At 47.5% G+C, this 27,500-nt stretch overlaps 1 protein-coding gene across 5 annotated transcripts in view; it reads right to left on the bottom strand.

Annotated features, from left to right (window-relative positions):
* Positions 1–27,500, bottom strand: part of LOC147032319 (SH3 domain-binding protein 2-like) — a 126,398-nt gene that overhangs the window by 53,449 nt on the left and 45,449 nt on the right. For 3 of the 5 annotated variants that reach the window (XM_085869821.1, XM_085869818.1, XM_085869823.1), the window contains exons 2-3: positions 26,970–27,116; positions 26,370–26,486 (exon numbers count right to left, since the gene is read on the bottom strand). In XM_085869821.1, coding sequence (XP_085725947.1) covers positions 26,370–26,450 — 81 coding nt within the window. In that variant the 5' untranslated portion in view covers positions 26,451–26,486; positions 26,970–27,116. Of the gene's footprint in view, positions 1–26,369; positions 26,487–26,969; positions 27,117–27,428 lie in introns of all 5 variants that reach the window. The other 2 variants (XM_085869819.1, XM_085869822.1) reach the window with 2 other exon arrangements.

Genomic DNA, 27,500 nt, shown 5'->3' with positions numbered 1-27,500 from the left:
TTGTATATGTGTGCTTTCCGTTCATCGCGAAATAAATGCGCTTTATGTTGAACTGTTTTCCCGTTTCGCTTCGTCTTTTCCTCTATTGAATCTCCATCTTACTTCACGTAAAGGGTTGGTCGTGGGCTAAAACGCCCGATAATTAATCGAACCGTCGAGGCCGACGATAACACCGCTCGGTTATCCCGATAGTACGGAACGGGTCTCTTAAAGTGGCCCGTGTCCGAAGTCGACCTGCGGCGAGGTGCGATCGCCCGGTCTACCCTCCGTGTGGGTACTTAGGTAGGTCGAATTTGGCGAGCAACCCTATCCCACGCGGGGGGCCGATTGGCACGATCGTGGTGAGGCCGAAAGGTCCACCCGTGACGAGTTCCCGGCGTTAGTCCGAGAGGGTCACGACGGGATTGTCCGTCCGGTGGGCGACGTGCCGCGATTCGAGTTACGTGGCCGCTCGCACGCCGGCGGGCGCGAATCCGCAACAATATATACATATACATATATATATATATATATATACACATATATATATATATATATATACACATATATAAATATAAACATATACATATATATATATATATACATACATATATATACATATATACATACATATATATATACATACATATACATATATACATATACATTTAAATTCAGTGGCCCGACAGGGCTTGAACTCAGGACCTTTTGGATCCCAAGCCACTGCCCTAACCACTGCGCCAACACCAGGCTGGTGAAATTTCAAATGATGATATTTTCTATTAATCATGTTTGGGAGAAGTGGGGGTTTTGTGGGCTGTGAGTGTCGTTAATAAAAAAAAAAAAAATATATATATATATATAGATATAAAATTTACATACTGTTGTAGATTTCCCGCCCGTCGGCATGCGAACAACCACGTCTAACCAATAGTGGTCGCTTCGCCCACCGAACGGACAATCCAGTCGCGGCTTTCCGGATCAATGCCGGAAACCAGCCACGGGTGTGTTTTTAACCACACCACAACCTTGTCCGCACTCTACCCGCGCGCTGCAGAGTCCGATCGCCAAATCTTCGATTTTCCTAATTATTCGCGCGGGTCGGTTACTGGGACCGCTTGGAAACGAAGCGCTTAAGCAGCTCGCTTCCTTTTGGGATAACCGAGCGGGGTATTATCGCGCAGTCCCGTTGGACCCGATCGCTTTTACCGGCAATTTAAAAACCAACTATATTCCGAGTGCAAGATGGGGCAGTTCAATGAGGGAATGGACGCAACGAACAGGTTTACATTCACACAAGGACATTTATTATTATAAAGCATGGATGCAATTAAACAAGGCAAAACACGTATGCAATTATACAAGCAACAAAAGCACGACAAAAGAACAACAACTGTCTACTTATTATGTACAGTCACTTGCACTTAACAGCAGTTCCTACTTATTAGACGGGCCCACGGACACACGTACGCACACACACACACCCAAGAAATGGTGGCAGAGGCCTTTAATAACGAGCTCCAGCTCGGAGGAGAGGTGAGCTGAAACCCAGAACCTATCTCGAACCTCTCCACCTCGTGTGGTCTTCAAGTTGTTCGGATCCGGGCTACAGCGACAGTGAGCTGGATCCAATCGCCGTGAGCTGCGATCCTTCCCGAGCTCCCGCGAATCCTCCCGCGCTTCTCAACACATGCTGGTGAGACGAGGCACCGATCCTTCCCGTCGATGCACCGATCCTTCCCGTCGCTGCGCCGCTTCCCCCAAGGAACCACCTCCAAGAAGAGGTCGATGAGTCGCACCAAGCCGGGAACCAAACGGAGAACAAAGAGCTCCACGAACCAAGACGAAGAAGAAGCCACCTTTCGCAGCGCGAGCCAAGCAACCGGCTCCACTCTCTTCCAAACAAAGCAGCTCGAAGCAAAAAGCTCTCCTGAGGTAAACAGAAGCCGAAGCTCACTGAACCACCAAAGCAAAAAGCCTCCTCCCAAGCCAGACCTCAGCCGAAGCTCACTGAGCCAACTGAAGCAAAAAGCTTCCGAAGGCCTCAACCCTAACCCAATCCAAACAGGACCCGAAGGTCTGCTGAACGGCTACTCTCAACTCCCTTCTCCAACTCTGCCCCCGAACAAAAGAAAAGATCTCCTCTTATCCTTCTCCCGCCCATCCTCCGCTCCCGGCGTGACTCATGACTCATGCCATCGTGCTCTATCCCCCGTTCAGCCACGGGTGGGAGGGAGTTGTCGACATCATGAGTCACAGGACGGCAGGGTTCTTCTTGCTTTTCGCAGAAGAGGGGGAGGGATGTCTCCATTGTTCGTTCCCTAACTATTAAATCGATCCGCAGCGCATCTAATCGATTTCTGAACATTTATACAATGAAAGGTGAGCTATCTTGGGAACAAGCACTTATCGACATAGCTGACTAAAGGAACCTGTATGTTGTGTGCAATCGAATTCCAAATTCGTAACACTACCCCCTCCCCTTTTTACAGACTCGTCCAGAGTCGTCAAATTTTCGTGTGACCAGCATGTGTAAGTTTTCCCCCAGTACGTTCTACCTTCGGATCCCTGAGTGCGACATTTCTTTATAAGTGTCCTAAAACAAACATGCAGGTGGGGTTCCACGTATTTACAATTTTCATTCAACTTATCTATTACTTAACCATGGCTCAGGACTTGTGATCTCTGAAAGGGGAGAAGGTAAAAGTCGTTTCAAAGTCCATTGATGCAGGGGAATGGATGGAGATGGTCGCAAAACACAAATGAGCATGATGGATGCACGGGTTGCCTGCAGGGCAGTCCTTGCAAAACTGGATGGTCCTGGCGCACATGGTGATGGATGGACACAGTTCAAGGGAAAACAGGGACTAGCAGGCATGGCGTCATGGCAGAGGCAGGCAAACGAGGCATGGCAAGGCAAGTCCATGCAGAACAGGCAGCTGCAGCACAACAGGCCGGCAGGTGAAGCTGGCCGGCCTCTGGTGTGGTTCCATCAGGTCTGGAGGGAGTGCAGTGGTGCCAGCCGCTCTGAAGGCAGGCTCGGACCGAGCCTACTGTCTCCCCCCACTCTATCGCCTTTGCCTGTCTCTGTCCATACCCACTCCCTTAATTTGGCACAAAACACAACAAAATTTTGCCCCTCTTTATTTTTATTTCCCTATTATAATTGTCTCCCTATCCCCCTTTATCGTCATTGTCCGGCTAGCCTATCATGCCCACTGAGCCTACTCCCAACCCCTACGTTCCCTCTCTGGAGGGGAATAGGGATAGACTCGCGTCCTGTCTCGAGGCCCAACTAAGCCTCAGAATGGCCTCCTCAGAGTAAAACGATCTACCAAGGTGAATCCAGCGGCCTACAACGAGCGAAGGGATGGATGGTGCGAAGGGGTACATCGCCTATCTACCCTAACATTCATTAACCTGAAACTACCCCGGGGCTTTCAAAAATGCCTCACACTTTTAAACTATCGGTTCTAAAAACCATGATCCCGTCGTCTGCGTTGGTGTCCATTATAAATTTGGGCCTCGCCCTCAAATTTTCATTCGTGCCCTCGCACAATTTCCTGGCTGGGCAGCGTGGCTCAACAGGCAGGAACTCCCCCTCTGCCGAATTCTAACCATGGCACCCCCAGGCTGCCTCTGAGCCTTGCTGCTCCCTATAAACGCAGGGGGTTGCCCTCTCTGGCATTGCCCCCCTCCGATGCCCACGTGGCGTGTTGATGCCCCGAGTCCCTTTCCGACGGTCGCCCGTGCCCACTACACTGCCCCGTGGCATTCTGGCGCTACGGGTCCCCCGTGCCCACGACACTACCCCGTCCCCTCTTGGGCCATTGGCCTACTCTGGCCGACTAGTCCGGTGCCCAGGGTGCCCACTAAGCAAAACTCACCTTTCCACAGCCACGCTCCCAGCCGGTCCATGAACTCCTGCACCCCTCCAAACGGGTTTCGTGCCTTCTCTCGACACCAACAAAACGACCTCCTGTTAGTAAATTTGAATAACCCACTAACGAACATTAAACTGACCCCGGGGTCACTTGGGTGGGAATCACTCCTCCCCCCAACCAGTCATTCGCACCATGCACACCACATTCGCTCCTATCGCACACTTGGGCCCACTGTCCCACACTCTTTCCTCACACACTTTCCATTTCGCAACTCACACCAACACTCCACACTGCCATCCCAACTAAATCCCCTGACTAACTAGTGTTCCCTCGTCATCCCTTAAAACTCATGCACGTTCCATTTACTATACGTAGCTAAGCTACGTCTCCACTACACATTTCCAGTCTGTCTGTGTTTCCAAAAATCCAACAATTCCCATTTCCTAAATCTAAACTGAAATCCCTCCAACTAATCCATTCCACAGGCTCCATGAGGCCATGAAGCTGCCCCATGAAGCTGGTCTAACTATCGCAAACCCATCCCCCTAACTAGTACTTCCTGTGCCCCTGAGACAGGGGGGGGTTTCCACCCCTTGCCTGGGGAATCCTGTTCACCCGAAGCGAGGCTTGCTTTTTTTTTATGCGTGCACCAGCGCGACAACTCGCAACCTGCGCTCCTTTCCCCGTGATGTCATGGCAGCTGCTCGCGCTTCGCACACCTCGTCCCTCCTCGGACGGTACCATCCGACAGGGATTTCCCTTCTGCCCGATTCCAACCATGCAGCCACGACGTCACCCTGCGCATCCAAAAGCAAGCCTCGGATTTTGAGGGGTTCCCCACGTGAACACATGTGCTCTGCTCGTCGGAGCTTCACACACATGCTCGCATGGAGAACCCATGCGGTCCAAATCCATCATCCAGCCTACCTTCTGTCTGTCCGCGGGATCGGCTAATCCACCGCGTGCGTTTACGGACCGGGCTTCACTCCCGCAGGCGCGCACATGGCGGCCTCATGCGTAGCACAGCACGGACCCCGCGCGCGTTGCCATGCAAACCCGGCACGGTCCCCAAAACAGCTACGACCGCTACCCGGCTTTTGTCCCTCATCTGTCGCAGTCGTTGTCGCCATTCAACGTGCACACTCCTGCATGCCACGACGCTCACACACCTCACCATTACACCAGGACATGCGGTTGCGGTCTCCCGCATGCTAACCACCATCGCCCTCTCATACCACCACCTCACACACGCGGTCGCTCTCACACATCGCCTTTCACTCACACACACCATACTACTCACACACGCGGTTCCTGTCACACGCGGTGTTTCGTCCACACACGCGGTGTTTCGTCCACACACGCGGTGTTTCGTCCACACACGCGGTGTTTCGTCCACACACGCGGTGTTTCGTACACACACGCGGTGTTTCGTACACACACGCGGTGTTTCGTACACACACGCGGTGTTTCGTCCACACACGCGGTGTTTCGTACACACATGGTGCTTCGTACACACACGGTGTTTCATCCACAATGGTGTTTCTCTCACAAACTTCGAAACCACACACGGTTTCCCTCGCACACTCTGTTCCTTCCACACTCGGTGTTTCCTTTACACACGGCATGCTGGAAGGCAGGCATTTCGGCACACTCGCTACCAGGCACACCATATCACTCACACACGTGGAATCGCTTACACACGCCATAACACTCACGCTATGCGTGCTTTCCAGCACGCATTTCAGCTCACTCGTACACACACACACACACACACCGGGACGACCACCCTGGGGATTTGGATCACCACAAGGGTTCCCGGAGCCTTCATACCCCCGAAGCTTCGTGTGCACCCATCAACAGCACTCGCCCCCTCTACCTCGCAAAGCTCGACCGGACCCACCTGGTCGAGATCCGCTTCAAGGGAGCATTGTGTCTCCCCTTGTTCCTGGAGGAGGCCATCCGGGTGCTTGCACCGGGTCACGAGACATTCTACCAGCTCGCCCCCATTGTCCTCCACTACCTCCATGTGTGTGTTCAGTTTCTTTACTTTCGTGTTTATCGTGAAGTCTCTCCTCTACCGTTTCTACCTCCCGTGTCTCTGTTATTCCTTTTATTATTTCCGTCGTCTCTACGTGTCTTGCCGTACACGTCTCCGTCACCCCATTTAATTTTTCCCTCTGTGTCACCGTCACTTTCTCCGTCACCTGCACGAGTCTCGTCTTACACGTCCCCCATATTACTTTGTCCTCCCCTGCGGGGCCGACAGTCCACACTACCCCTCAGCTCGCTCGCTCCAGCACGTGGCGCTGCCATTATGCCCGCCTGCAGGCATCGCCCCACGCGCCGCATTTCACCCTGCAGTTGTTGCATATTTTTTATCCATGTTGCTGTTTATTTGTTGCATATTCGTATCCATTATGTTTTTCATTTGTTGCGTGATCATTTCCACCATCTGTGCGACGACCGATGGTTCAAGCAGGGCCGATCCGCCATTATCGGTCTCGGTTTTGCTGGGGGCCGGGGAAGGATTTTGACGGAGGGGGGGAGGGGGGTGTCATCCACCGCGGCCTCTGCCACTGCGCCCATTTCGGGTTCTGGATTTGTTTGTGGGGGTGTTCAACCTGCATAATGGGCATGTTCTGCACTGTCATTTCGCCCTGAGCCATGATTTCTAGCATTTCTAAATTCATTACCCCCTGCTCCCGTTCGCCTTGAACTGTCATCTTGCTTGTCAACTGTCATCTTGTCAACTGTCAACTGTCATCTTGCTTCTCGGAACAATTTAAAAAGCTCGTAATTTAATGGAACCGGAGGGTCGCCTTGCACACCCTTGACCCGGTTCCGTTAATTTAGTGTGGAGGGGATGAATCTGTATCCCACTCCTGACACCAGTGTTGTAGATTTCCCGCCCGCCGGCGTGCGAACAACCGCGTCTAACCAATAGCAGTCGCTTCGCCCACCGAACGGACAATACAGTCGCGGCTTTCCGGATCAACGCCGGAAACAAGCCACGGGTGTGTTTTTAACCACACCACAACCTTGTCCACACTCTATGCGCACGCTACAGGGTCCGATCGCCAAATCTTCGATTTACCTAATTATTCGCGCGGGTAGGTTACTGAGAGATTGTACCTCAACGGGACCGCTTGGAAACGAGCCGCTTAAGCAGCTCGCTTCCTTTTGGGATAACCGAGCGGGGTATTATCGCGCAGTCCCGTTGGACCCGATCACTTCACCGGCTATTTAAAAACAAACTATATTCCAAGTGCAAGATGGGGCAGTTCAATGAGGGAATGGACGCAACGAACAGGTTTACATTCACACAAGGACATTTATTACAATAAAGCATGTATGCAATTAAACAAGCAAAACACGTATGCAATTATACAAGCAACAAAAGCATGACAAAAGAACTACAACTGTCTACTTATTATGTACAGTCACTTGCACTTAACAGCAGTTCCTACTTATTAGACGGGCCCACGGACACACGTACGCACACACACACACCCAAGAAATGGTGGCAGAGGCCTTTAATAACGAGCTCCAGCTCGGAGGACAGGTGAGCTGAAACCCAGAACCTATCTCGAACCTCTCCACCTCGTGTGGTCTTCAAGTTGTTCGGACCCGGGCTCCAGCGAGAGCGAGCTGGATCCAATCGCCGTGAGCTGCGACCTTTCCCGAGCTCCCGTGAATCCTCCTGCGCTTCTCAACACGTGCTGGTGAGACGAGGCGCCGATCCTTCTCGTCGATGCACCGATCCTTCCCGTCGATGCGCCGCTTCCCCCATGGAACCACCTCCAAGAAGAGGTCGATGAGTCGCACCAAGCCAGGAACCAAACGGAGAACAAAGAGCTCCACGAACCAAGAAGAAGAAGAAGAAGAAGAAGAAGAAGAAGAAGAAGAAGAAGAAGAAGAAGAAGAAGAAGAAGCCACCATTCGCTGCTCGAGCCGAGCAACCGGCTCCACTCTCTTCCAAACAAAGCAGCTCGAAGCAAAAAGCTCTCCGAGCTAAACAGAAGCCGAAGCTCACTGAACCACCAAAGCAAAAAGCCTCCTCCCAAGCCAGACCTCAGCCGAAGCTCACTGAGCCAAATGAAGCAAAAAGCTTCCGAAGGCCTCAACCCTAACCCAATCCAAACAGGACCCGAAGGTCTGCTGAACGGCTACTCTCAACTCCCTTCTCCAACTCTGCCCCCGAACAAAAGAAAAGATCCCCTCTTATCCTTCTCCCGCTCCCGGCGTGACTCATGCCCTCATGCTCCTTCCCCCACTCAGCCACGGGTGGGAGGGAGTTGTCGACATCATGAGTCACAGGACGGCAGGGTTCTTCTTGCTCTTCGCAGAAGAGGGGGAGGGATGTCTCCATTGTTCGTTCCCTAACTATTAAATCGATCCGCAGCGCATCTAATAGATTTCTGAACATTTATACAATGAAAGTTGAGCTATCTTGGGAACAAGCACTTATCGACATAGCTGACTAAAGGAACCTGAATGTTGTGTGCAATCGAATTCCAAATTTGTAACAATACATACATATTGCTATGATTCTGCGAAACCGGCACTCCTCCCAGGTAATGGTACAGAACATATAGCAGTTCCTGAGATAGTTATTTCATTGGTATTAGTTTAGATAGCCCTTCCATTATATAAAGTGTGTTTCTGGGAGAAAATGCATTGCATGGGCTTTTGGTACTGTTTTTCTTTCCATTTTTTACCTATCTTTCATTCTTTACATTATTTTACTTTGCTGTACAAGACCGTCCTTCACATGTGCATGCACACCAAGGACCATAGCAACGCAACAGGGGCGAGTCATTTGCATACGCACACCATTTCCCGTTCAAATCACGTGCCATTATCCAAGACATTCAACCTCAGACTTCACCAGACTTGAACCCCAACATTGAAGCATCTCATACAGCACCACAACGCCTTTATAAAAAATCACGTCATCGGACCACAGCCCAAGCTCGCTTACCTTCGTCATTCACAGCCACAACGAATGACCAACCACCTCCATCACGAATCACCACACTACAATCCACTATGCTAAACCATTGCTGCCATTGCTCAATCACCGTCACCACCGATGTTCACCACCTCCCTCATTTCTGGCAGGAGATGGGGGAGCTTGAAGCATCAGAGCAGATATTTTGGTCTGGACGTTCCGACGTCTAACGTGGGGCACGAGCATGCGTGAACCTCCACTTGACACCGTGTGGATAGCCCTAGTGCTCCGCTCCATTAGGGCCTCCATCGGGTGTCCAGCGCATGTTCATGGCCAGAGAGGGCAACCGAATACCCCGGCGCCATGTTAATCTCGGAGATGAATCGCGTGGCAGAGTGCAGAGCGACTGAGGCCATTTGCGCTGCCAAATATTTGCATGGGCGGAGATAGGGACAGAGTAATCCTCCATACGACAGAGTAAACCCAAATCGGACAGAGTAAACACCCATCACTCCGCCTGACCTGCTCCCAAGCAGCACTCCCACCAGTGCATTATAAAGGGCTGTGCGTCCCACACATAAGATAGCTCTCGGTTCTCTGGCTCAGTTCTCTGGGTGCACATTTTTGGGGTCATGGTGTGGTGAACAACTGAGCTTGATGGAGCGGGCGGAGAAAGTGGAACGGAACGGAATGGAACGGAATGGAGCCCATGGAGCAGAGTGTGGAACAAGCAGGAAAGCCAGATGCCAGACTGGGTGCAGTTTAGACAAACCTTCACCTTTACACGTATTATATAGAGCTGTTTACACTTCACTTTAGGACTATTATCTCGCACATTCTTTGCTTTCTTTCCAACCCATATGATCCACGTCTTTGCACCTTCCTCTTCGCACTTCACCAGCATATCACCGCACCTCCCTCCGACCATGCACGGTAGACACACTCAGTTTGCCTCCCTCCTACCTTTACTCAGTGATTGGGTTTACCTTGGTCCATTGACTGCACCTGGTAAAAAGAGGTCGTCAACGCCTCGTACTTTCTCTCTATGGACTTTCTAATTTCCTCGTGGAATGATTCTGATGGCGCCTGTTTTGTTAGTACAATTGTTGAAGTTTTAGGACCAGGATAACTCTGCAGTTTGTCTCTTGTGTTTGAAAATAATTGCATTTCTTTTGCTGCACCTCACCAATCCTTGCTTTCCCCTGCTGTAATAAAACTTTGCTTATTGCGCCACATACTTTTCCTCGCCCTTGCTGGAAATAAATTATTTGTTATTGTAATGCAGCCAGTTCGTGGTGTCTTTCATTCCATTGGTCCAGCGTCGTCTGCATGTCGTGTTTGCCGGGAAGTTCTACACCACCGATTGGCTCTACACATTAGCAGGTGCATACTTGACAGCTCCACTCAGCTGCACCTGATCAGGTAAGATTAGACAAGTATGCATTGAGAGCATGAACCCCCCTTGATATTATCATCCAAAAGCAAGGTAACCACGTGAAAGTGACACCCTGCCAGGATTGGCTGTACCAATCGGCGTTCGTGGTTGCTTAACAACCCACCAGAGCACGAAGTTATCCATGCTCCGTGGCCTCAGGACCAGGTACTCGGGAGCAACTCGAGCGCTTTCCCTCAAGGAGAAACTCGAACCCTGGCCCGTGACATTTGACGTCAGGAGTGGGACTCCAACGCTAAACACCAATTGCATAACAATTGGTGTTTAGGAATGAGATTCGGACCTGGGGGCGATTAGCACACCCCGAAAATTATAAAAGAGCAGATAAAGTTGAAAATTTAGCTCATTGTTTGCGTGGACTAAGGCGGAACAAGTCGAGCTAGTTGAGGTGAGTTTGATCAAGGATAAGGAGACAACTGCACCCACAGTAGTCAATGCCCCCACCCTCATCCCCTGATAAGCACAGTGCCCCCAAAGAATGCTAACACAGTAAAAAACTAGAGGGGGAGCAGTCGGGAGAGTGCAAAACCTCCGCCGCCATTATTGCTGGGTCACTCAAGTGAACGTTACATCTTATTCATTAAATATGATATGGTCAACAGTGCTGACAGAGTTATAATTCTTTTGTCCATTTTTTAGGGGGTGAGGTAGGGGGGGTTGGAAATCACTTAAAACATGTAGAAATGCAAAAAAAAAAAATTTTTCTCTAACAATTTTTTTTGGGGAGGGGTTGGAAATCACAAAACATGTAGAAATGCAAAAAAAAAATAAAAAATTCTCAATTTTTTTTGGGGGGGGTTGGAAATCACTTAAAACGTAGAAATTAAAAAAAATTTCTCTATATTTTTTTTGGGGGGGGGTAACAATTTTTTGGGGGGGTTGGAAATCACTTAGAACATGTAGAAATGCAAAAAAAAAAATTTTCTCGAACTATTTCTTTTGGGGGGGGGGGGGTACCAAGTCCAAAATTTAATGGCATGATCCTTGGACCATACCTAACCCCCCCACCAAGTTTCGTCGAAATCCGTCGAGGAGTTTTTCCGTAATACTGTTCACAAACAAACAAACAAACAAACACACAAACAAACAAACAAACAAACAAACAGAAAGGGGTGAAAACAGTAACCTCCATCCATCTTCGAAGATGGCGGAGGTTAATGAATCAGTTTGCAGTGATGTTTTGTCAGATGTTGAGTATCAACATGGAGAGCTTCTGCAATGATATGTAAGGTGAAAACAGGGCTTGTAAGGCTAAAGACGATGCCAGGAGGAGGGCCCAGAGGAAACAAATAGAGGCCAATAGGAAGACCCAAAGGAAAACTCGAAGGGCACTCGTTGATGTCAAGACATGGCCAAATATGTCTCTGCCTACATTATTAGATCATTATACATGTACCAAGTTTGATTTAAATCTCTGAACCCAGATTTAAAATATTAAATAATTCTGGCTGCAGACTATGCGTCTAATCAGGTTAAAATTTAAAACGTATTGCCCATGATGAGTAGATCATAATCGTGATGTTTCATGTCGAATGATGAAGCAGATCAGGAGAAAGAATTTTTCAAAGATTTTTGGTCAATCCAATATGGCTGCCAGACCACATCATTCATTAATTATTCATGAACACGCTGGTATCCCCAAGGCTTGGGGAACATGTGGGTAGGGTTTCCCCTCGGTCTGTCGAGCCGCTCTTGAGAAAAAGTTTTTATTGGTATATTCTTCAAAAAAATCATAGCAACCAAACCATGCGACCTATGACATATGTGGAAAACTTTTTGTTCCTCATGGAGAAGCGATCATACGTGTAAATTTGTGTTGATCTGTTCAGCCGTTTTGGAGAAGAAGAATTTTTAATATTTGTGTTAAAAAACAATATGGCTGCCGAACCACGTGACCGATGCCGTCATCACTTTTTTCCCCCCATACAATTTAGCCTAATATGACCCTTAAAAATTTTCATACTGATCTGATAAAGCATTCAGCTTATTCCATTATGATGTCACAACGAAGCCACCTATGATATTGTTGCGGTTCTCGGAAGTGCATGCATCCAACAGATAGAGGTCCCAAGACAGTTATTCCATTATTATACGTGTAGATAGTCCCTTTCCTTTTGTTTAGCGGGACAACAAGGGAGTGCGTTGCGATGATCCAATAGCTAGGTTTGCTTAAATCATTTTCTTCTTCATTTCGTCCCTACTCTTCTTTTCGTCTGATTATTCCTGAGGTAAATCAGCCACGTGCACCTTTGCTGTAAGGTGGGCTCTCATGAAGGCGAGCGCGTGCGGCGCCGCTGTGAGGAAACTGCAGCACAGAGCCCTCGTTCCCGGGTGAGCCCAAAACCCAACGTGTTCAGCAAGTCATATAGTGTACAAGGCAGTGCGGGTTCATCGACTTGAGCTTCCGATGATCTGGGGAAGATTGCCAGTTGCATTAAAAAGGCATACGAATGAATACCTCTGAAGAGGCTGCACGAATGGTGTTTTTCACAACACAGGAAACACAGCCAGCACGACGCCCACGCTGCACGAAACGCGTACGGAGGCAGATAAAGATGACTCCACGCCATGTTGGGCGGGATACAAGTGCGCGGAGTAGAAGCGGCTTGTTCCTTTTCAACCTCAATATCCGACACATATTGGTGCTCGGCCCGCGCACACGCTAGCGGAGTCGTGCGAACATGAGCGCTGGCCACGTGCGTAATGGCCAAACTGTGCGCGCTGTATGGAATGTGCTCGAAGGCAGACACGTACGCTGCTCATGAAACATGCATGGATTTATCCGTAACGATGTACCTTCGTCACTCGCTGGCAGCAGCGGATTCCCCACGGATGGTGAACGTCTTCTCATCTCTACGGCCAGCGAGGCTGCGATCGAGCCGGGGAATGTACAGTGCGGGCCGCGTTGATCCGCGCTGGTCGGACGCCCGAGTGGGCATGCGAGACCCTCGGCCGGACGCCAGGGCACGGCCCGGGGGTTTTTGCAGGACGATTCGCGTGCCAATTTCTGTGTGGGCGATTCGTGTCATGTCGTGGAGTAGGAGCGGAATATTGCCACTGTCTGAGATGGCCTTGCCGGAAACGAAGTGAGGCAGTTTCCGGCCAAAGCTAGCGGGCCACATGAGGGGTCGGGGCCAATCGGAGCACCCGATTCAGGTGATGACGTTTCGATTCAGGGTGGCCCCTTTCCCCGTGCGGGAGGTCCTATAAAGGTCGGAGCGGTCCCTCCGCCTCTCTCCTTTTTCTCTTTCGCCCACTCGATCTGGCCTCGCCCTCGTCCCTCGGCATGACCCACCTCCTGCTGTCTGGACTCCGCCTCATCTCCGTCCACACGACGTCAACCCCACCCGCCTACCTGGTCCCACTTACCACTCCGTCCACGCACTCTGAACTCCGGCCATTCTCCACTCAAGTCCCTCCTTCTCAAACACGGTCTCCACATGCTCTGCTGAAGCCAGAGACGATGCGCCAGCTGTCGGGTGCAGCATTATGGAGCATCTCCCCCCCCACCCCCCGAAACGTATTGGTGGCGCATCGTACTATCAAGCACAAAGGTACCAAGAACGTAGCCTCAACTCCTTTCCCTTCCTGGTTCAAAACTTTCTCTTCATCGGGTTTTCTGTGTCCTGGCGTGTGCGTGCGTGTGTCCTGGCGCCTGTCTGCTTAAGTAAGACTGCAGAAGATCGTTATCATTATTATTGTTATTATTTGCACGTGAAGTCTGCTGTGTCCGCTTTTGTAAGTTGCCTGTTTATTTGCTGCACCACACCCCTCTCCCCTATCTCTGCACAACACACCCCAATAAATCCTGATCGTACCACATACCTTTCCTCACCCATTGTTAATAAATTATTATGAAAAATGTTCCCTGCTCGTTTTTGTCTTTTCTTCTATTGATCCAGCATGGTCTGAATCCTAGCTTAGCCGGGGCTTTATTCCCAACAACCCATTCCTTTTAGTCGGTACGTCCTTGGCAGTGTCGCTCGGCTGCATCCGATCCGGAAAAGGTGTACAGAGGGCGTGTTCCCCGGTAATTAAATCACATGATTAATTAGGTAACCTGATTAACCCATAGACAGGAGGACCCGAGGTCACGCGTTTGAGTTATTGGTGTCCATGGTCGGTTAAGCAACCCGCTGCGTCATGGAATTATCCATGTGCGACGGCCTACAGTTCCGGGGAGTCTGGTGGGAACCGAGATAGCTTCCCCCACCTAGTGGCCTTCTAACCCAAACACCGGCCTGCAACAATATCATCAAAAAAAACAAAAAAAACAATGTCACCCGCAGGGTGACCCGTATCTTGCCAAAAGGTGACCACGTGTGACTTCTTTAAGGTCACACTGAGGTTAACAGAGCTGCTATCCACCAGGAGCGAATCCTTGAGGAATATCTGCCGACGAGAGATTCCGATGAGAATCGTTCTACAGAGTAACCATGAAAAATATGCGTTTGCCTCATAATGTCACCAAATGACGTCATGTCTCAAGCTTGACATATCGAGAAAGCACTCATCGAGGTGTTCAATTTGAGGTACTGCACGATATGGTTCCTAAAACTTGAAAATTTGACCTCAGGCGCTAACCATGAAGGTCAAGGCCAATCGCCACCAAAAATTAATCAGCTGAGTGCCAGACCATGAACTATATTCCCAAGAAGTTTGAAGACGATCCGATCAAAATTACTCAAAAAATAAGGGTTTCGTCGACTCCCCTGATTTGCGACAAAGTGACCTTGACCTTTAACCTTGACCTTCAAAATTTTGTGCACTGAAAGGGACCTCTATAGGCCTCTGATATGCGAAGTTACAAAAATTTGCAATGATAACTGTGCTCTGCAGAATTTTTTATACGTGATTACAGACAAACAAACAAACACAAAAAAAAACATACAAGCTGACTAACATATCTTGCAAAAACTTCGTTTTGGCAAGATAAAAAAATCGCTTATTTCGCATGAGGAGTACTTCACATGAGCCAAGTTTCAATTTTTTTTCCATGAAGTGGTTTCAGAGATGCAGAGGTCCAAAGTTTTTCCTTTTTTCCCAACATGGCTGCCACACCAAATAACCTATGACATCATAATTATCATTAAAACATTCTACATGAGTAGTCACACCTCTGGTGAAAATTTTGTGTCAATCAGATAAGCAGTTGCAGAGAAAACAGAGAAAATTAGTATGGACGGACACACGTATGGACGGACACACGTATGGACGGACGGACGGACAACCCGAAAACATCATGCCACTGGCGACTTCATTAGTGGAGGCATACAAAAGGAGGCTGATGGTGAGGCCCAGAGGAAACAAGTAGAGGCCGATAAGGAGGAAATGAAAGCCAAAAAGCAGTGGAGGGCAGCCAAAGGACGGGCATATCCTCAAAAAAAATCCAGGCCAGCTTGAAGATCCATTTAAAGGTCATTTGGGAGGCCAGAGAACAAAGACTGGCTGAAACAGATAGGAAGTCTGAAAGGGAAGAAAGTGCTGTCACAGCTAAGCAGAAGGCTGACCATGACAGGCTAATGCTGGCTGTGGGTGCAGCATATGGAACAGGCAACATGGCATTGGCATAGGTAAAGGCTGGACGAGCAGAGGTAAAGGCAGAGGCAGGGATTGGTTTGGCAGACCCTGGAAGTGTGTCGGTACTCAGGGAACAGGGAAAGAATGTGGCATGTGTGTTGGATGCACAGTGCGTAATGGCGGCTGTCAGGTCAAGGGTAATGCAGATGGGGACACCGTGACCATCGCCATTACGGCTAATGGGAAAGACAGAGCTATGAGAGGTGGAGAGATGGCCAAGGCCAGAACAAAAGAGATGGTATATTTATAGAGCCAGTACGTGATGATTTATTTGTAACAGACAGAACAAGTAGAAAGTAAGGGAAATGAGGAGATTGGGGCAGTACAGTGACAGATTCGTGTAGGCAGTGTGTGACCCCTCAGGTGAACACATCCGTGGGACGGGAGTCGGCAGAGTTTTCCGATCAGGTGGTGGAAGCCAGCTTTTGCCGAGGACAGATACGTGGGCCCCAATGGTACAAATGGGGAGTGCAGGAATTTTACAGGGACTCTCCATGGGGATGTACATGCCTGTGTGTGAGGAAGCACATGTGAGATGTGAATTATTAGGGCCCTAATTTGATGAAGCACCAATGCGAGGGACAACGGGAAAATTGGTTGCATAGAACCACTCACTGTAGATGGTGTAATGGTAAAAGAATAAACGGAATTTTGTGATATTACGTGAGAGTGGGAATGCTCCCCCTTGGTACCAATGTTGTGTGTTTGTGGGTGCTGGATAACGGCCGTAGGGTAATTGAACTTTGAGCGGGCCACTGAGTCCCAAATTTTTAGAAGGGGTTTGCACACCCAACCCCCCACCCCTCCACCCCCTCCAGTTGGGCGACTTTGCCAGCAAGCTTTGTGGTGCCACACCACCTCATATATTTGTCACTGTGCAAGTGTGTCAATATCCTATCGAGAGATAGGTGTGGATAGTAAGAGGGATAGATTAGCTTGCAGGGTTTAAAGGGTCAGGAGTTAGGTTAGCAATAGAGTTAAAGAGATTAAAGGAGGGAGATGGTAGTTAGAGGGATTAGTGGGGTAGTTAGGATTAGGTTAGGGCCAAAGCTGGTCACCTAATCTGTCCCCACTATGACTGAGACCAGCATGAGGTCGGCCAGCATCACCTGCTGGCCTGGTTTGCCTTATCTGGTTTGCCTTTGCCTATTGCCATTGTCATGCCTTGCCTTCTTTTCCTTGCCATATCATCCTGCAGCCATTGCTCATCATGTCACGTTGTGAAGAAATGCCAGTGGGCAGCCACACCACAACGATTGTCAGTGGGCAGCTAAGCCACCAAAGACTGCGTGTGAGTAGCCCAGAAGAGTTGCAAGAGTATATAAAGGCCATTTCAAATGGCCTGCGATATGGCACATGGCCTGCAGTGGTAGGGTAAGCTGCCTTTAGCAGCTTGGTGAGAGAGCGAGCAGTAGCAACGAAGACGTTGTGTTGCGTTGGGCCTTCCCCTGCATCATGTTCATTAACTCTTTCTTTTGCAGATTCTGGGCCATGGGTAGTGTAAATATTAGAAATATACATAATTATTATTGTGAGCCCACCTGTTTATGTTGAGTTCAAATTCCAACAATGTAGCATAAGGTTGTCCACATGAGTCAGTTAATTTAGTTATGCAACGCATTAAGTTTGATTATTTTTTGTGACATGTATGGAACTTTTGAAATGTCACACTCAGGGATCCGTAGGCAATTTGTTTTAGAGGGAACTACACTGCCATGCGACATGAAGGCCGGGCAACTCGGCATGAATTTGGTAAAAGGGAAGGGGGTAGAGTTATGGTTCTGCAAAACTGGAACAAAATACAAGTCTGAAGACGACGATGGTTCACGAGCGGTATGTGACGATGTAGATAGTTTCAGAAGTCAAGGATGAGACAATGTGATAATGTTTGACCAAGTTATAAAAATGATCAACATGATGTGGTACGAGTGACAGGTTATCAGCTGCAAAATGTCGAAAACCCGGTTTCGTTCAACAACTTTAAAAATTTGACCTTTGCATAACCTTTAAAGGTCACAAAACAATGTTGTGGACATTAAAATAAGGAAACAGGATACGTGCTATAGCTTATTGGAGTTAGTTCATCGAAGAAGGTCGAAAACCCAGTTCGAGTCCCACAACTTTGAAAATTTGACCTTTGTGAACTTTATAGGTCAAAGGTCAAGGATTATGACCTTTGGTGCAAAACTTCCTCTGGAACATTCCAGTAACAATATAACGTCATATAGGCTATATGGCATTTCGTACTCCTCGGATTAACCATACTTTTATGAAATCAGCGTAAAAACAAACTTGAAGGGGGCGCCACGGGCAAGGTGTTCGAGATAGAGCAAAATGGTTTCAAGACTTTAGGTGGGGAATGACCTCAAGATTATGCATAAAAAATAGTCATCCGAGCTCTCAAAGTTTGGGTGGTCGTATGATTTTTATGTCAAAATTCGAAATTTTCTAAGTTCGTGACCTTGTGACCTTGACCTTGACCTTGGGACGAAAATGAAAAAAAAAAATCGAGCTCCGTGGGGCTATGCAGGTGCCATTGGGCTAATGAAATACCGAAACCCCTGTCAGATTCGACAAACCCCCTAGGAGAAGATGCAAATTGAAATCAGCTACCCCCAAAAACACATGTTTTTTGGGCGTGGCTCCGCCCATTATGGGCGGAGCCACGCCCATTTTCAGAAAAATACAACTAGATCATGATATAAACCTTGCACCAAAATTTTATCAGGATCGGATCAAAACCCACGGAGCTATGCTCGGGACAGACAGACATACAGACATAGACAGACACACAACAATAACGAATATAGTGGTCACTTATTTTTTTTCGTGAACCAATATATACAGTATATATTTGGCAATTATTAGAAATGGAGACGGTTGATCCGCTGTGGCGACCCCGAACGGGAGCAAGCCGAAAGAGGAAGAAGATATATAATATGTTATAGCCTGGTGTTGGTGCAGTGGTTAGGGCAGCAGCTTGGGACCCAAAATGTCCTGAGTTCAAGCCCCTTTGGGCCACTGAATTTACATATATATATATATATATATATATATATATATATATATATATATATATATATATATATATATATATATATATATATATATATATATATATATATATATGTGTGTATGCATATATATATATATATATATATGTATACAAATAAACATACATGTATGCAGTGTATGTATGTATGTATGTATGTATATATATATATATATATATATATATATATATATATATATATATATATATATATATATATATATATATATATATATATATATATATATATATATATATATATATATATATATATATATATATATATATATATATATATATATATATATATATATATATATATATCAAGTCGTATAACACCAAGGGGTTGACTTAGCCTGTCATACTTCCGAGGTCGGCGAAGTGAGTACCAGTGTACTGGGCCGGGTGTATGCCCCGGTTAGAATAGGTGTACCATATCCCTGTGTGTCGTAAGAGGCGACCAGGGTTGCGTCAGGAAGGGCATCCGGCGTAAAAAAATCCATGCCAAATCATTATGCGGACACCAAAACGAATTTCCATGCCGGATCAGTCGAGGCCCGGGTTACCAATGACCGCCACCAGTACCGGTGGTCAGCAGGGTACCAGTGGAAAGTGTGCTACTGCTGGGCGAAGGAGGAGAAGGAGACGGGGAAGGTGAGTCCGGAGGCATTGGGAGAGGGGGAAGGGTAGAAGTGTGGAGGTGAGAGTTGGAACTCTGAATGTTGGGACGATGACTGGCAAAGGGCGAGAGTTGGCTGATATGATGGAGAGAAGAAAGGTGGACATACTGTGTGTACAAGGGACCAAGTGGATGGGGAGTAAGGCGAGGAGCATTGCAGGTCATTTCAAACTGTTCTACCATGGTGTGGATGGGAGGAGAAATGGTGTCGGGATAATCCTGAAGGAAGATTATGTCAAGAGGGTATTGAAGGTGAGGAGAGTGTCTGACCAAGTGATGAGTGTGAAGTTGGAAATTGAAGGGGTGATGATGAATGTCATCAGAGCGTATGCACCACATAGGGGGGTGTGAGACTGAATATAAAGAAGATTTCTGGAGTGAGTTAGATGAAGTGGTGGAGAGTGTATCCAAGGATGAAAGAGTGGTGATTGGAGCAGATTTCAATGGGCATGTTGGGGAAGGGAATAAAGAGGATGAGGAGGTGATGGTTATGTACGGTCTCAACAAGAGAAATGTGGAAGGGCAAATGGTGGTAGAGTTTGCAAAAAGAATGGAAATGGCAGTGGTGAATACGTATTTCAAGAAGGAGGAACACAGGGTGACATACAAGAGTGGCGGAAAGTGCACACAGGTGGATTACATCTTAAGCAGGAGATGCAACCTGAAAAAGATTAGAGACTGTAAGGTGGAGGCAGGGGAGAGTGTAGCTCGATACCATCGATTCGTGGTCTGTAGGATAATTTTGGAGGTGAGGTTGAGGAAGAGAGTGAGGGCTGAACCAAGGACCACATGGTGGAAGCTGAAGGAGGAAGACTGTTGCGTGGAATTTAGGGAGAGGGTGAGACAGGTGTTGGATGGTGTTAAAGATGGGTGGGATGATTGGGCAACTACAGCAGAAGTGGTGAGGGAGATAGCTAGGAAGGTACTTGGTGTGACATGTGGACAGAGGAAGGAAGATAAGGAGACTTGGTGGTGGAACGAGGAAGTACAGGAAAGTATAAGGAAGAAGGGGTTGGAAAAAAAGAAGTGGGACAATCAGAGAGATGAAGAAAGTAGGCAGGCGTACAAGGAGTGGCGGCGAAAGGCAAAGAGAGAGGTGGCAAAGGTCAAGGAAAAGGCATATGAAGAGCTGTATGACAAGTTGGACACAAAAGAAGGGGAAAAGGATTTATACTGATTGGCAAGACAGAGGGACCGAGCTGGGAAGGATGTGCTGCAGGTTAGGGTGATAAAGGACGTAAATGGGAATGTGCTGACGAGCGAGGAGAGTGTGTTGAGAAGGTGGATGGAGTACTTTGAGGAGCTGATGAATGAAGAAAATGAGAAAGAGAGAAGGTTGGAAGAGGAGAAGATAGTGAATCAGGAAGTGGGGTGGATCAATAAGGATGAAGTGAGTACTGCTATGAAGAGGATGAAAAGTGGAAAGGCGGTTGGCCCAGATGACATACCAGTGGAGGCATGGAAGTGCTTAGGAGAGATGGCAGTGGAGTTGTTAACCAGATTGTTTAATAAAGTCTTGGAAAGTGAGAGGATGCTGGAGGAGTGGAGATTAAGTGTACTGGTTCCGATTTTCAAGAACAAGGGTGATGTGCAGAGCTGTGGAAATTACAGAGGGATAAAGTTGTTAAGCCACACCATGAAGTTGTGGGAAAGAGTAGTGGAAGCTCGCTTGAGAAGAGAGGTGACGATTTGTGAGCAGCAATATGGGTTTATGCCAGGAAAGAGCACCACTGATGCGATGTTTGCTTTGAGAATGTTGATGGAGAAGTATAGGGAAGGCCAGAAGGAGTTGCATTGTGTGTTTGTGGATTTAGAGAAAGCTTATGATAGGGTGCCAAGAGAGGAGTTGTGGCATTGTATGAGGAAGTCGGGGGTGGTGGAGAAGTATGTGAGGATTGTGCAGGATATGAATGAGGACAGTGTGACAGTGGTGAGGTGTGCGGTAGCAATGACGGACCGGTTTAAGGTAAAAGTGGGATTGCACCAAGGATCGACTCTGAGCCCTTTCCTGTTTGCAATGGTGATGGACAGGTTGACGGACGAGATCAGACTGGAGTCTCCATGGACTATGATGTTCGCGGATGACATCATGATCTGTAGGGAGACTTGGGAGCAGGCTAAGGCGAGCCTCGAGAGGTGGAGGTACGCACTGGAGAGAAGGGGAATAATAGTCAGTGGGAGTAAGACGGAGTACATGTGCGTAAATGAGAGGGAGGGTGGTGGTATGGTGCGGTTGCAAGGATTTGAGGTGGGGAAGGTGGATGGGTTTAAATACTTGGGATCAACTGTCCAAAGTAACGTAGAGTGTGGGAGAGAAGTGAAAAAGAGTGCAGGCAGGATGGAGTGTGTGGAGAAGAGTTGCAGGAGTGATTTGTGACAGAAGGGTAGCTGTCCGACAGAAGGGACATGCGGGACAGAAGGGTACCAGTACATTCTGGTACTGAGAGTGCCTGGTACTGAGAGTGCTGTGAAGTGTGGTGGTACCATCTCTGACTTATTTCCAGTTGTTACTGGAGTTCGTCAGGGGTGTGTACTTGCCCCCACACTTTTCAGCACTTGTATGGACTGGATTTTTGGGAGGATGTCGGAGAGATCAAGTTGCGGTGCATCGTTTGGCAATGTCAAGATCTCGGACCTTGATTTTGCAGATGATGCAGTCATCTTTGCGGAGACTTTAGACATCCTCTTGGGGGCCCTCGAGGTGCTGAATGAGGAGTCGGAGCCGTTGGGATTACGGATTTCTTGGGTCAAAACAAAGATCCAGGCTTTCGGTGACATCTTGGATGCTGCTGTCCTGTCTGTGTCTGTTTGTGGTGAGGATGTTGAGGTCGTGGATAGATTCACTTACCTTGGCAGTGATATTCATGTCTCCGCAGGTTGTGAGCCGGAGGTCAATAGACGTCTGGGTCGGGCCTGGGGAGTCATGGATTCACTGGATCATGGGGTGTGGCGCTGCCGGTACCTGTGCGGGAGGACGAAAGTCCGAGTCTTCAGGTCCTTGGTACTTCCAGTCTTGCTCTATGGGTGCGAGACTTGGACTTTGACCAAGGATCTGAGACGGAGACTTAATTCCTTTGGTACCAGGTCTCTTCGGAGAATCCTTGGCTATCGCTGGTCGGATTTTGTGTCCAACGAGCGGTTGCTGAGAGAGACTCGGATGAGATTTGTTACCTGCATAGTCCGTGAGCGTCAGCTGCGGCTGTATGGACATGTGGCTCGTTTTCCTGACGCTGATCCTGCTCACCAGATTCTCTCAGCGAGGGAGTCTCATGAGTGGAGGAGGCCAGTGGGCCGACCACGTGCCTCATGGTTGCAGCAGGTTGACCATCATCTCAAGGAGATGGGGATGGGCCTGGCATCTGCCTGGGGGATGGCCAGACGGAGGCCCCTGGAGTACCGGCGGAAAGTGGACGCACGACGCGCTGTTCTGGCACATGCTCCCATACCTGACCTGGTAGCTGCAAGAGTTCAGGGGAAAGTATATAAGACGGTAGTGAGACCAGCTATGTTGTATGGTTTGGAGGCGGTGGCGCTAACAAAAAGACAGGAAGCCGAGCTGGAGGTGGCAGAGTTAAAGATGCTGCGATTCTCATTGGGAGTGACGAGGATGGATAGGATAAGGAATGAGTATATTCGAGGGACTGCGCAGGTAGGACGGTTTGGAGACAAAGTGAGAGAAGCGAGATTGAGATGGTTTGGACATGTGCACAGGATGGAAGAGGAGTATATCGGGAGAAGGATGCTGAAGATGGAGCCGCCAGGCAGGAGGAGAAGAGGAAGGCCAAATAAGAGGTTCATGGATGCGGTTAGGACGGACATGCGGGTGGTTGGAGTGTCAATGGAAGATGTGGAGGATAGAGCAAAATGGAGATGGTTGATCCGCTGTGGCGACCCCTAACGGGAGCAGCCAAAAGAAGAAGAAGATATTTGGCAATTACACTCGATGTTTGCATCTGTTGGTGAAAGGAGAAGCATTCATTTGTGTGTGTGTGCATGTGTGCATGTGCGTGTGCGTGTGCGTGTGCGTGTGTGACAACCACGGCTGGTGCTAGAATGTACTAACACCAAGAGTAACTGATAAGTACTCGACTCCTCTCATCCATGGATATTTCTAATGTTCCTACATTTCCGTGAGTCCGATTTACTTTCAGGAACAGAACAATTATGGTTAACCATTTCGAAGTTGCCACTTTTTGGTCTAATTGCTGAAAATGATTTTTCAAAGACGATTTGAATCGCAAATTTTTCAGTAGTAATTGCAGGTTAAAAGTGCCCAACAAGCCGAACCGAAAATGTGTAAAAAAAAACACACACACACACACACACACACACACACACACACACACACACACACACACACACACACACACACACACACACACACACACACACACACACACACACACACACACACACACACACACACACACACACACACACACACACACACACCATGTGCAAAAGGCCTCATTTAACATTCATACATCATTTGGAAAGTCACATGTTACCTCTCTCACCAAACCCTCATTATCCCACATGAGATCTTCTTCATTCCCTTCCTCCTCCCTTTCTTCCTTATATCATCATCCTTATTTCATCCTCCCTCATCCAAGGCAAGCCAACACCACATGATTCTTTTAGAGCCATGTGCATGTGTCAAAGCGCACATGTTCACCAAGCATGCACACCACCTTTTTTACTTTCCATTTCTATTATTCCCCCCATGATCAGTGTGACTAGCAGTCTTTTCACCTATGTCTACAGAGGCATTCATACATCATTGTTAATAAATAATGTGAAGAATTTGTTGAGTAGTTTGGTACTTAAACCTTTTTTTATCATAGTATATTGATAAACAGATGGACAGGTATTTCCCGTTTTTATTTTCGCGAGCTCTTCTGAAACCTAACCTCTCAAATATGTGGTGCCTCACTGAACATGTGTGGGCAACAGGGGGTCTGGTGGAGAAGAATTGAATGAATCCCTTTTTGTACTTTGGCCACTGAAGGAGGAAGGACAAGACATCCCACAAACCACTGCATTTTAAAGATGGAAGCACCCAGTAATGAAGGTCGGTCTTGTGTCGGTGTGAAACTTTCCACATGCTCCAAAGTAAAATAAAATAAAATAAACCTCTCTTCATTCCTTAAAATACATAGTTTTGTAGAAAAACAGTGGTTAAAGACTAAATTGAGAAGACTTTTTCATAAAGTAGAATTTTTAATGATGAGCTTAAGTGGGTGCAAGTGTTTTTTTATGCTTTTGCATTTCATGTTAAATGTGAATTTTTCATTTACGACTCATTTTGGGTATTCAAATGTTTGTTATTGCAAAACTTGATGTGATGGTCGATTACATTTGGTGATGATGTCAAGAGCAACATATTTTTGCAGGGCTGCGGCACTTCAAAAATTTTGCGGCACTTCACCACGGCACTGCTCCTCATCCACCTTCAAGACCCTCATCTGCAGCTTGATGGAGTGCTGTTCTCCCCTCTGGACTGACTCCCCTGCCTCACATAGTGCTCAGCTTGACACCATGCAAACCAAGGCCCTAAAGATCATTGAAATCTCCAAATGGGATATTTAGGCAATGCCTACAAGAGAGACAGTGAGAGTATGAGATTTCCCCGGATTGAGTGATGTGTTCCAAGTGACAGACTGGCATCTGATCATTTCCAGATCAACAGAGAGGGAAATGGCTGCTGCCATGGCATAGTGTAGAGTCATCTGTAAAGAGGAAAAGAAGGTTTTCCAGAATATCAGAATAGCTTACCTATGTACAAGAGGAACAAAACTGGGTCCAAGACCCAACACCTTGGGGCATTTCAACCTCTTCCAGGAGAGGAGGTGAAAGGATTTGGTCGAGAGCTGCATGCTGCCAGTATGATTAGAGGAAGTCAGAAATCCAGGAAAGCAAATAACCTTGTATACCATAGACAGGAAGATTGTTAAGCAGAACAGGGTGCCGGTCGACAGTATCAAATGCGAAAGATAAGTCCAGAGACCTACAGTCATGATCTCTTGTTTCAGATTCAGGGTTCCCATCCATTATATTGAAAGAGAAACAGTACCATATTCAGAACCGTAAACAATAGTCGAATTGCAATTTAACCCTAACCTTGCACACACCTGTCTGAAGACCATCAATATTCTTCAAGCTGTGCATGTTCAGGCCAATTCAAAAGCCTTTGAAACCTTAACATCTCTCCGAGAGACGACACACACATTGATGAATCACCCTGCCTATGAAACACCAGGATGACCATCTCTAGCTGGGTCGGGATTCAAACACACACGAAGCAGCTCAGAAATGAGGATGGAACATTTGTCATGTTTGTCGCCACACTCACATCCCTAAATTATATGGGAAATAAACTCATATAATGACTTTTGCATCTCAACCTGCCTACACTTCTGCTTAAATCACTGATAAAGTAAAGTTTTGTCTACCTGGCAATACAAAAAGGTGTTCCAATTGAGGTAGAGACATCGAGCTTCTGCTGAACTACTACAAGGCTAAACGGCAGCTACTCAATAACAAAATCACCCACTAATTCCACTAGAACAGCATCCTGACAAGACATTGTAACCAGATGCAACAGTAGTGAAAGAGGAAGCCAATGTTTCATGGCATACCGAACACACAGTGAAAAATCAACAGCAGGTGAATTCCCCTCCCAGCCCTCCAACATGCTCGCCACATTTGGGATCGGAATGGGGCGGGGAGTATCAGTGCACGAAAACAACAGAAACAAATTGGGACACAGGAGCTGGAGACACCAAACTCACAGAAGCAGAAGTCATGCACTGATGCGGCATATTAGGCGGGTCAGCGTTGTTCGCTGCTGGAGCATCCAGACGAGCAGACATAAAAGTGGTGCTCACTGAAGGCAGACCAGCAACTGTCTGAGGTACAGGAAAATGAACAACCCACCACGCAATGGCAAAAGATGAGTATGCACTGAGGTTGGGGATACAGCACCTCCTATCGATGATGCAAGGAAGAGCACAAATAAAACACTTCTTCATTAATGCACAATCAGTGCTCACTGGATGTCTGTACAGAGTTGCTGCATGAAATCCGACTTCACAAAAATCAGGACATTATCAGTAAAACAGAATCTTCCTCAAACAACAGCTCATCCTCAACAGATCAGAATGCAATTAATGACAACCATACAGACCATATGTCCACATCCATAAACACTCACCACTATATTGTGCCATATTTGTGTATGGAACAAATAGATGTTCCCTAATTCACTGACACAATGTATAAAACAAGTAGACAAAGTAAAAGAAAGTATAAATCTTCTACAACTACGTTCCATTATCAGCATCGGACATGTCGGAGCAGTTTGTAGCCAAGAAGACTTAATTTTTTTTTACCTTTTGGGTCCAATGGGTGGAGGGGTTGCTCCAACCAAAACTCTACCCCTCCCTCCAGATATATCCCTTCTCCTCCATTCAGATCCGTTCCTGAGATCTCAAGATACAAATGATCACAGGTGACATCAAACCCTGCCAAAACATTCCCTGAAAAGGAGGAAAAACATAAATTAAAAAAAACTCAAAGGGTAGCAGATTTACAGACAATGAAAGGGTATTGGGAGGTAAAGGTGGGGGAGGGGGGAGTGGGAGACATACACAAGGAAGAATGGAGAAATAACAAAAACCAGTAACAATGGCCAGAGAGGGACTGAATGCGAAAGAATCAGCGCATGTCAGAGAGATCATGGATGTGCATGAGTGAGCAAGAGGTGGTGATGAACAGTACATTTGAAAGATTGTAATGAGGACGACAAGACAACTGACACAGAGAGACTATTCCAAAACAAGTAGAATTACAACAGCCTTGACTTGGGGAAGATGAGCCAGGTGAGGTTCTTCTCTTGAAGATTCCTAGTAGAGGTTTAAAAG

This window comes from Eptatretus burgeri, chromosome 2 (genome assembly GCF_056783735.1).
Source record: "Eptatretus burgeri isolate ZD-2024b chromosome 2, Ebu_testis_v1, whole genome shotgun sequence".
Taxonomy (NCBI): Eukaryota; Metazoa; Chordata; class Myxini; order Myxiniformes; family Myxinidae; genus Eptatretus; species Eptatretus burgeri.
Note: the sequence above shows the minus strand (reverse complement) of the source record. Positions and strands in the feature narration are given on the sequence as shown.